General features: G+C 39.0%; 1 protein-coding gene across 1 annotated transcript; it reads right to left on the bottom strand.

The window, feature by feature from the left end:
* Positions 1-7,653: 7,653 nt before the first annotated feature.
* LOC127860450 (uncharacterized) lies at positions 7,654-10,776 on the bottom strand. The gene is made up of 2 exons (XM_052398534.1): positions 10,546-10,776; positions 7,654-8,875 (listed from the first exon to the last, which is right to left on the bottom strand). Exon 2 carries the CDS (start codon positions 8,873-8,875, stop codon positions 7,739-7,741), a length of 1,137 nt encoding a protein of 378 aa, XP_052254494.1. The 5' UTR covers positions 10,546-10,776; the 3' UTR covers positions 7,654-7,738.
* Positions 10,777-11,750: the final 974 nt, after the last annotated feature.

The following is an 11,750-nucleotide window of genomic DNA, read 5'->3' as shown; positions in this document are numbered from 1 at the left end:
AGCATGAAAGAGCCGGGAATCAGTACTGAGTAGTAAGCTTGAAAAAGCCTGGAATCAGTACTGAGTAGTAAGCTTGAAAAAGCCGGGAATCAGTACTGCGTTCTAAGCTTGAAAGAGCCGGGAATCAGTACTGTCAGTGCTAAGCATGAAAGAGCCGGGAATTAGTACTGAGTAGTAAGCTTGAAAGAGCCGGGAATCAGTACTGAGTAGTCAACATGAAAGAGCCAGGAAATAGTTCTGAGTAGTAAGCAGGAAAGGGCCGAGAATCAGTACTGAGTAGTAAGCAGGGAATCAGTACTGAGTGCTAAGCATGAAAGAGCCGGGAATCAGTACTCAGTACTAAGCTTGAAAGAGCCGGGAATCAGTACTGAGTTAAGAGCTAGGAAATAGTACTAAGTAGTTAGCAGGAAAGGGCCGGGACTTCAATCAGTACTGAGTAGTAAGCAGGGAATCAGTACTGAGTAGTAAGTAGGGAATCAGTACTGAGTACTTAGCTTGAAACAGCCGGGAATCAGTACTGAGTAATAAGCAGGAAAGAGCCGGGAATCAGTACTGAGTGGTAAGCAGGGAATCAGTACTGAGTAGTGAGCATGAAATAACCACAATGGAAAGCCATGAACATATCAGGAAGCAGTACTGAGTAGTAAGCATGAAAGAGCCGGGAATCAGTACTGAGTAGTAAGCAGGAAAGAGCCACAATGGAAAACCATGAGAATATTGGTATGACATGGTTGAAGACAAGATCATCAAGGGGTTAATTGGGTAAACATGTTACTTCTAGAATGCTCTTTTTTTTCATTTGACGTAGCCATCTAGTTTTTGGACCTAGTTTTGTAAAAGATATATTTTTTATTTAGACCAATGTTCTGACAAAGTTTCGTCAATATTTGAAATAAATATAATCTCTAGTGTGTTAACAGTGTAATTTTTGATAACGGGCAATGTGTGTTTAACAATGGAAATAAATGTCATCACAAAATCACTACGTAAGCACTTTGTGCTTATGTTAGCTAAAAAGAAAACAAGCTAGGTACATCTGTATTAGAATTGACAGAGCACTGTGAACAGGGTTTTTATTCAACAAGTTTGTAAATAGGCTGGGTTCCTTGGCGTTGCAAGGCATTTGACTGAAACTGGTTAATCAAATTTATTTATTTTTTGCTTACATTAACTATAAACTTGACTATAAAAGTGTTTTACCATAATAATACAATCATGTGCTCATTGAATCTTCTGAAAAAAAAGTTGTTGACCGGACTGGGGTTTTCATTCCATAAAAGCAAAATACTTTTTCTAGTGCTTACTCACAATGGGGGTATTGTTCTATTCTGTGTATGCTTCCGACATCACTTAGTTTTGATTGAACACTTCTCACTATCAACAGACCAGCTGTCACTAATCTTCCTTGTTAAAAGAAGAACACTCATGGTTTTCGAGCAGCGGTTAAAGTGTGCTGACATGACTAAGTATTAAAATCTTCCTTTCGCAGTATGTAGATGGTGTGTATGTAGAGAGTGAATATTAAATTCTTACAATGGTAATGTTATCATAGCAAATCCAACTAAAAGCTTCTATATTTTTGACAAGTTCAGTGTTTTAAACTTCATATTGGCATTGATATTGAAGTCAATGTTAACTTCATAATTTAGTATCCCTGTTTTAAGCTAAGTTCCTATTGATGAATATATTAAAATATTTTTATACTAAATGTATTTTCCATGTCAGTCAGCAATTTAGAATTTAATCAAATAATATATTACGTTGAAAGTACTACATGTTGTGTATAGATGATTGCTTCTGAATGTAGTAACCCTTTACCACTTTGATGCACATTTTGACTCATTTGATGTCCCTTAGAAAGTTTAATTTAATACAATACCTTTCTTACTAGTTAAGTTTAAAGGCTTCATTTCCAACCATGAGCCACTGATGAGCAGCAAACAGCATAAAACCTGAAGAGCATGCGAGTTACTCGCAGGATGTTCTGGTTTTATGATGGTTGCAAAAGCCATTTCCACTTTTATTTCAAGTGGCATGATATTAAGACACTTTATTTAGGTTTAAACAAGATATGTGTTTGTCAGAAACACAATGTCCCCATTTGCACCGCTTTGAATCTATATATTTGACCTTTGACCTTGAAGGATGACCTTGACCTTTCACCGATCACAATGTGCAGCTCCATGAGATACACATGCATGCCAAATATCAACTTGCTATCTTCAATATATTGCAAAAGTATTCATAAAATGAGCGATTTTGGCCCATATATTTGACCTCTGACCTTGAAGGATGACCTTGACCTTTCACCACTCAAAATGTGCCGCTCCATGAGATACACATGCATGCCAAATATCAAGTTGCTATCTTGAATATTGAAAAAGTTATTGCAAATGTTAAAGTTGGAGCAAACAAACAAACACTGTCAAAAACAAACCAACAGCCAGGGCAAAAACAATATGTCCCCCATGATAGTGGTGGGGGACATAAAAATATATTATCCAGATCTCTGATGTACGTTTCCATAGATGTGACATTTACTCCTCTTTTGTTTTAAATGCAATCCTCTTTTTCTATCTCGATCCCACAACATAATAACTCGATGGAACGAGTTAGCTATGTCGTGGAAATGACTAAGTCAAGAGAACACGAGAAAAAAGAGGGATGCAAAACTAAATACATGAGTGATGCAATGAAAAAAGAGCAGTGCATTAAATAAAGGAGGATTGCATTAAACAATATACTGCACTCCTCTTTTATTTAGTTTTGCACTCCTCTGTTTTCTATCTCGATTTTTTCCCTGTACTAAGAAAGCCGTTCCCACGACATAGCTAACTCGTAACATTCCCACGAAAAATAAGTCGATCCCTTCAGTCGGTTAGCTGACAGGCAAATAACCGCATTTGCTAAAACTATTTTTAGAGGACCAAAATACAAGATGAAATGAATATTTTAAAGCAAAGAATATTTAACAGTCATTTTGTTATACAAATTGTGTGAACCTCTTATTGTGACCAGCTTATACAACTGCATTCAAATTTAAACCACTATGTAGAGAATCACTATGCATTTACAACATTATAAATAAATTTGCGAAACCTAAGTGACAAGCCTGTTCAGAGTATAACAAGTTATTTATGTATTGTCCTAGTGGTAAAGAAAAGGTCATAGACCGGACGGACTCGTATGCCACGAAGGAAATAACAAAGACAATGATTGATTGAAAAAGGGCATTTATTTTAAAATGCCATAAAAGAACTAAAGAACAGAAAACAAATTTTACTGAATGGCATAATGGGCGGTAAAAACCCGCCCATAAAGCTATACAAGAACAGTAATAAAAAGACATGTAGCAAACGAACATATCGTAAAAACCCATTGTCATAAAGACATGTAGCAAGAGAACATATCATAAAAACACATTTTCATAAAGGCACTTTGAAGGTATTATGAGACAAAATGAAAATACTACATAAAAAATTCACATAAAAAACAAACAATTCCGTTCTAGGCGGAGAAGGGGTGGCGGTGGGTATTGAAAATAATCTCAATTTATTGAATTAGCAGTTGTAAGTAGAAAATCCGAGCGCATAATGGCCAATATCAATATTGATTGGCCAAAGGGCTCACGTGGTCTTATAACTTAAGCCGATTGGTTAGTAACATAGCGTGGCTGGGATAGATTATTATTGGTTAGATCGGTCACGTGATTAATCTCTATAATTAGACTAGAAGGCGAACAATCACATAAAAAATTTTATGTATGCATAAAATATTATTTATGTATTGTCCTAGTGGTAAAGAAAAGGTCATAGACCGGACGGACTCGTATGCCACGAAGGAAATAACAAAGACAATGATTGATTGAAAAAGGGCATTTATTTTAAAATGCCATAAAAGAACTAAAGAACAGAAAACAAATTTTACTGAATGGCATAATGGGCGGTAAAAACCCGCCACAAGGGGAACCTGAAAGGTAACCCCGCCGCCCATGGAGTACGGGAGAGGACCTCATATAGAAAGTGGGGAGCTACCCCTAAAGGTATATGTAGTGGCTTTAAACCGTCAAAAACAAATTGTAGACTGTATGGTTAAGTGAACAGCCGTGTGGCCTGGACACTTACTGAGAATAAATCGAAAATTGCATGTAAGCTGCATAAAATAATAGTAAAAAAGCATTATGAAGAATAATGGATTGCCTAGGGCAAAAATAATTTAAGGTGAAGTCTAAAATATGTGTAAATAGTAGACATTGCCATTTTGAAGTATTATGCAGGGATGGTTATTAAAATTGAACACAGACTAGCGAGATAACCAGCAGGTTTAACAATTGCACAATGTAAATTGCTAATAAAATAGACAAAGTACGACTAGAAAAACACACAAAAATGTCACGGATGTGAACAATGGATAAATGACGAGATCTGTACATGACGGTCAAATCTAAATCATAATATAAAACACGAAACAAAACAAGTGAAAACCAAAATACAAAAAAAGGAAAACTGAACATGTTAAGTAAAACATGTGAAACATGTAACTTTGTTGCTGCAGCCTTAAACTGTCAGACAACTAAAGAAAACTATACAGCAGACATTGGCATAAACGAAAAACTACGGGCACTGTAAAAAGGGTATAATTTACGTATAACCCTAACTGAACAGTGAACATAAATCTATGGTAAAATGTACAGTGACATAACCATGTAGGGATGCAAATGTAAGCCCTCCTGTGGAAGGCTGCGGCCTTAACCGTCAGTCAAAACAAGGAAAATTAATACATTAAATTTAACATAAATTATGTACACAAGAAAAGAAAATATTAAAAATTATGTGCAGCCTAAAACTGTCAGGTAAACTCAAGAGAAACTTGCAAGACGTAGTGCTACTACGTTTGCACAGTGACCCAAACAACTGTTAGATGCAAATGTAAGCAATCCTGCAGGAAAGCGATGAGGCTGTGGTTTTTAAACCGTCAGACAATACAAAAACATAAAATATAATTGATACAGCAAATGTTACATAAATTATGTACATAAGGAAAAAAAAAAATAAATAAATAAATAAAAAATTGAAAAACACATAAATACCTGCAGCCTTAAACTGTCAGGTAACAAAAAGGAAACTTCCAAGACGTAGAGTCCATATTCTTGAATGAAAATAAAAATGAACTGGCTAGAGATGCAAAGCACGTATGGTTCCCCTCCATAATGTAATCAAACGCTGCCGCCTACACAGTCAGTGTCTGATAAGTTGGGGGTATTAAAGGGGTAATGGTGTAGATCGAATGTACTTAACATATGCGTTTGATCGCCAACGTCCCAAACGTTGGAGTTGGGAGGCAGGCATTTTATGGGAATGGGCGTGAGTAGCACCTCCGATGCGAAAAGAGTGGGATGTGTAAAATTGTGGATTTAGATCAGAAGCCACGACACATGTTCGAAGATTTGACCTAAAGAAAGCAGTGGTGACAGGATCCCCATTACGAAATTGGAAAAGGGGGCCTGTTTGCGTAGGGCATAGCCGTAGGTATCTTACTAATGCACGAACAGGGCATAGCTGTTTGTCAGATTGAAGGGCAAGTGGAACAGCGGTAGCTTGACCTTGTGAGTGTTTGTAATTACGAACATTTATTACTGCCGATGAAACATTGGCATTTGTGTACATGAAAGTGAGGTCCTTGCGCAACACGGTATTTTGGTGACCGTTTTGGGAAATGGAAAGTTCCCCTACCCGGAAAAGGCCAAAAAAGGCAGTAAGAAACATGGCCTTTAAAAGGACCCGGTTGTAATGGTCCAGTATGTGGGAATGGAGGGCAGCCAGTAAAGTTTGGATGTTGGCCACAGTGAAAGGCAGGCGTTTATCCGCAGTTGACATGCGGCGGATACTGTACAATAACTTTTTTATCACGAAGGATTCCGTGGGGTTGACCATATTGTATAATTTATGAATGTAACCAAGAGCGGAAACGTATGTAGAAATAGTGTTAGCCCGAAAGTTTTGATTGTGACAGTACGCGATAAATTGTGCCAAGCGTTCAGATGAAATGGGTAAGCATTGCAGCGTAGGATAATGAGCCAAATGAAAGCGTTGGTATTGGAGAAAAGCATTTTTATAGCTGGCTTTTGTGGAAGGAGCAAGGGATCTGTTTAATAAATTGTAAACTGTTTGGTTCAAATTATGAACAGGTACTCTGGAATGGTTGTTGGAAGCTGGTCCAGAGGGGAGCCCTTTCCTTGAATTTGGCGATCTGTAAACGAGAAAGGAGGTCAGGTAATAAATTGTATTTTCCCGGGATGTGTTGTGCGTGCAAAAGGATATTATATTTCATACTGGCTAAAATGATACGGCGGACTAGTGACATAATGACAGGGACTCGGCATGTCTGTTTATTAATAATGTGAACCGCGGCTTCATTGTCAGTGTGTAAAACGATACACTTATTTCTAAGTTGTTGACCCCAGATTTCCAATGAAAGAGAAATTGGAAAAATTTCCTTAAAAGTTATGTCATAAGCCAACCAAGCTTCTGGCCAGGTACCTGAAAACCAGTGTGACTCAAAAATAGCTCCGAAACCTAAAGCTCCAGATGCATCTGTATGAAGATGCAAAGTATCGGACGAGAGCCAACGTTGTTCAGTGAGTACTTGTTTCCCATTAAAATGTTCAAGGAATAAGTGCCAAGCGCGTAGGTCCTTGCGGCTTTCCTTGTTTAGCGTAATGTGATGGTGAGGTTTGGAGACATTCAATGTCAAATCTATGAGTCTGCGCAAGAAACCGCGACCGGGAACTATGACTTGGCAGCAGAAATTTAAAAGACCCAAAAGGGATTGCAGTTCCTTAAGGGTGACCTTACGTGACTTAACGAAAGAGCTTAAAAGTGTCCTGGCTTTTATTAACTTGTCTGCAGGAAGACGTGCTTCCATAAGGATTGAGTCTAATTCAAGACCCATAAAGGTAATGATAGGAGTAGCCGTGACAGTTTTATCTGATTTGATGGGCACGCCAATTTGGGCACAAAATCTTAAGAAATTGTCTAAACTTCTTTGACATATAGGAGAGTTAACTGGACCCATGAATAAGAAGTCATCTAGAATGTGAACCATATGTGGGATGTGTAAATGTGTGACCGAAATAAATTGCAAGGCGGAACTGAAACGTTCAAAAATGGCACAAGAAGACGAGGCTCCCATTGGGAGACAAGTATCGTAAAAGAACTTATCTTCAAATTGTATACCTAGTAAGTGATGGTCAGAAGGGTGGATTGGGATTAACCTGAAAGCTGAATCAATGTCTGTTTTGCTGAAAAGAGCCCCCGGGCCAATACTCAAAAGGAGGGCTACGGCGTCGTCGAAAGAGCCATATGAAACTGAAGCTAGTTCGGGCTCAATATAATCATTAATGGATTGACCTGGAGGATAACTGAGGTGGTGTATTAACCGGAACTGACCAGGAGATTTTTTAGGAACCACGCCAATGGGACTTACTCGAAAATTGCCAAGGGGAGGGGATGAGAAAGGACCCTTAACCCTACCGGCTTGAAGTTCTTCGTTAAGTTTTTGACGGACAATATCAGGGTGTTGTTTACATGATGTAAGGTTAGAGGCTGAAGCTGAAACCCGAGGACCTAAATAACCTAATTTGAAACCGGAAGTAAAACCTATCAAATAGTTAGCCCATTGGTAACCTGACAGAAATTGGGAGAGTTTATGAATGTAAATAGGGGTAACCACAGCTGTTTTATTTGGCTTGTTTATGCTGTGCAGCGGGTTTGGGGGTGGAGGGGGCTCTGGCAGCGTGTTCCTTTGAGAAGAAGGAGCATTCGTAAGCTGGGTGTGAACCCCTGCAAAAGCCGCAGACATGGGGGTGTGGGCAAGAAGGGACGTGGCAGAGGGAGCGTCTGTTATAATGGAAGCAGGTTTTGTCAAGGAATCTTTTGACTGGCGACGATGGTTTTGGGGTGGGTCTTTGGGGACGAAAAGAGGGGATGGAGGGGGCCAACGTGCTTGCCATGAGCCAAAACTCCGTATGGAGTCGGTCCCATGGAAGTGGAATAGTTTCCCGTAGGATTCTGAAATGGTTGTCGTAATACGAAAATGCTAAGCCCGGACGACGGGTTGCAAGGTCTCTAACGATCTCTGCATATTTTAGCAGAGCTTGAGTCTCTGCCGGGAACTTTAACGTATAAACCGCTATAAAGCGGAGGAAAGCGGTTGTCCAGAGCTCAATGTTGGTTATCTTCCTTGAGCTTGATTTAGGTGTTATGGATATTTGTGCGTTTCTATCCATTTGTAGGGTATATTGGGTGGCCTGGCCAGACATTGCCGATGGTAGTAGAAGGGCCAAGTCCACATATTTGTTTTTCCAGATGTCTTTGCACACCGACTTTTTAACTTGGCTGATAATTGGGGTACTGATCGGTTCAGCATACAACATGCCCGTACCTTGTAGAAGGTCCGCCCCATGTGAACGAACAGCCTGATGAAAAGTCAGGTCATGGTCCTCATCCGATGATCTTGATGAGTCGCTGTCATAATCCACTAGAGGCATGGCCGGTTCCGCATTTAGGCCTGGACGTCCCAATGGGAGTGGAAGGGGAAGTGGCTGATGGACAGCTGACGTGTCCTGCCGAACCTCTGAGCAGTGTTGATTTTGGATTTGACCAGCAGGGGAGGGAACCATGGATGTGGTAGCACTAACCAGCCGTCTGCTCGGTGCATCGGGAATGGCGAGCTCTTCAACTGTGACCGGGGCCGGCTCCTCATTAGGCGCCGACGATTTTGACCTTTTAGAAGGCTTGGGGGTGGCTGTAGACCCATCGCAGCAGGGACAGGCGCTCAATGTAGCCGTCCTGCTACGTTTTCCCCCACGTTTCATCTGGAAAACATAATGAACCTGTCAGTCTGACTATATAAGCTATAGTATTAACCAAAATAACCATGGACTGACTTGAAACTGAGCTCAGGTAAAATAGTTCCTTCGTAGGGAACTTGACATTGGTATCAGCCAAGGCAAATAGTTCCTGCGTAGAGGAATATAACATAATAAAAGCCTGAATTGCGTAGAATATCAGGCAATTCCTGCGTAGAGGAATATAACATAAATATCAGCCTGAATTGCGTAGAATATCAGGCAATTCCTGCGTAGAGGAATATAACATCAATATCAGCCTGAATTGCGTAGAATATCAGGCAAAAATATTGAAAATAAATAAGCCTTGCTGAACCAATGACTAAAATCAGGCAACATAGTTCTGCGTAGAGAACTGTAAAATCAGTTTCAGACCAGGCAAAAAGGATCCCGCGAGGAGGGCCATTTATCATCAATATCAGACAATTGCTGAGTAACGTCAGACAAAATATTGAAACATAAGCCTGGCCTGAGCTGTTAATTTATAATGGGCATAATAGGTCCTGCGTAGAGAACTATAATATAAGCCCGGCCGGACAGCTATTAAATATAACTATTATAACATAAATAACCAATATAACAGTTAACTTAACTGAGCCATAAGTGGATAGCAATGAAAGCTTGTGCTGGTAGCTAACATCAGTAAGGATATATAGAAAATATCTGAGTAGTCAGAACTACATGTAATTAATAAACTGTCAAAATATTACACAGTTATAAATATAGTCCTCCTTGGACTCTTAAGCTGATATCTTAATCAGGTAGACTAGATAGAAACCTGTATTGAAATCAGGCACAATATATACAAAATATAAGAATACGTATCTATACTGAATCAGATTGACTGATTCAAGGCGGCGACCACTGCAGCTCGGATGTTGTTGAAGAAACGAAGCAGGCCACGAGATGAAAGGTGACAACCATCCTCCGCAAAGTTCGAAAGTATACAGTCAGGTGACCAGAACCCCTTCAGACGCCACAGGTAGGTTCGCCCATTGGGTGAAGAATTGAGCCATTGCATGAGTAGCCTGTTCATTTCATCAACTCTGGTGTTGAACCATTGAGGATCCACTGGGTAACGTGTTTGACAGGTAGGTAAGTGTCGATGAAGTGTTTGCAAGACTATAACTTGAGATATTCCATCAACATAAAGAATCGTGTCCACTAGATCGCGAATTGCCGAAGCCACGGAAAGTGGTGATTGATGTGGTTGATAAAGATCATTAGTCCCTATTACCAGAATCACTATGTCCGGATTAAAATCCAAGATTTTGTGTAACTTGCTGTGAAGACGATCAACCGTGGCACCGGGAAAACCCGAGTATTGGATAACCGGACAACCCGCGAGACCCAAATCGTACCGGAGTGACGAATCATAACGAATGAAGTCCTTCAACCTGCTCACGAAAGAGTGCCCGAATACCAGAATCCTCTTCGGTATGGGCGCCGCCATCTTGGATCTCGTCACGGGAGACTTCTTTCCGAGACTTCGTTGTACTGAATACCAGCTAACAAAGGTTGTCACCTTTATCCCAAATTAACACAAAAAGTAATGGTCGCCGCCAAATGAAATGTAATCCTCTGTAAAAACGAAGTGATAATGCGTCGTATGGTATAAAGAGTAACTATGAAATTACCGTTAAGACGCGTAAATATTGAAAATAATCTCAATTTATTGAATTAGCAGTTGTAAGTAGAAAATCCGAGCGCATAATGGCCAATATCAATATTGATTGGCCAAAGGGCTCACGTGGTCTTATAACTTAAGCCGATTGGTTAGTAACATAGCGTGGCTGGGATAGATTATTATTGGTTAGATCGGTCACGTGATTAATCTCTATAATTAGACTAGAAGGCGAACAATCACATAAAAAAATTTATGTATGCATAAAATATTATAAGTAGTTTTGGTCAAAGTGTTTAAAAGGATGTCAGAGCTCCAGATAAGGTTTTGTGAAATTCTTAAATTACTACCAGATTTTCAAAAAGAATTCTTAACTCTGAAATTTTATTCTCAACGTTACTACTAAGTTTTGGAAAATAATTCTTATTTTTTCTATATGACCTAAAAATAAATAATAATGGTTATTTTCATGCAAAAAAATCAAAATAAACATACTAGCAACTTTATTTATGCGAGTTGATGGGGGCACTGATGGTGCATAGTATGTTAATATTTATAAAATCTACATAAACCATGTGACCCTTAACCATTCAGACCAAGTTTCATTTGACTAAAACAAAATATAGCATTTACAGTGTCTATAAGTTTTTCTAAGCATTTAAATGGTAACCTAAGTTTTTAATACACTTAACTTAAAATTGACAGTTTTTGTGATATTTCGATGATACAAATTCGGACCAATGAATCATAAGGGTAGCTTCTACAGTTTCAACAATTTTTGCGTAACCTTTAACCTGTTGACCAGTTTTTTTTATATCCATTGACCCAAATTTTACCGAGACCTAAATATTTTTCAGATAAACAGTTTTATTTCTATAGTGAAATTATGTGCATGAATTTGCTTGGAATATGTTTTAATTTGCCATATCTTAATGTCGGAGTTTTCTTTACTAGATCTGTAATGTAACTGTAATCTACTTTTAGTGATTTTTTTCACCCAATTGGGAACAGGTCCGGTACACATGCCTTTGGAAATTTTTCGCGTCATGAAATCATCAGATTGGGAAAAAATGAGTCGCAAAATCTTCCAATTGGGAAAATCAAGTTCTGAATTGTACCAATTGAAGAATGGTATTTTAATGAATTTGCCTACACCATCTTCAACTTGTCCCACTGTTTCCAGTGTTTCATGAGCACCATTGCTCGGTGCATAGACTT

Source organism: Dreissena polymorpha, chromosome 15, assembly GCF_020536995.1.
Source record: "Dreissena polymorpha isolate Duluth1 chromosome 15, UMN_Dpol_1.0, whole genome shotgun sequence".
NCBI lineage: Eukaryota > Metazoa > Mollusca > Bivalvia > Myida > Dreissenidae > Dreissena > Dreissena polymorpha.
Note: the sequence above shows the minus strand (reverse complement) of the source record. Positions and strands in the feature narration are given on the sequence as shown.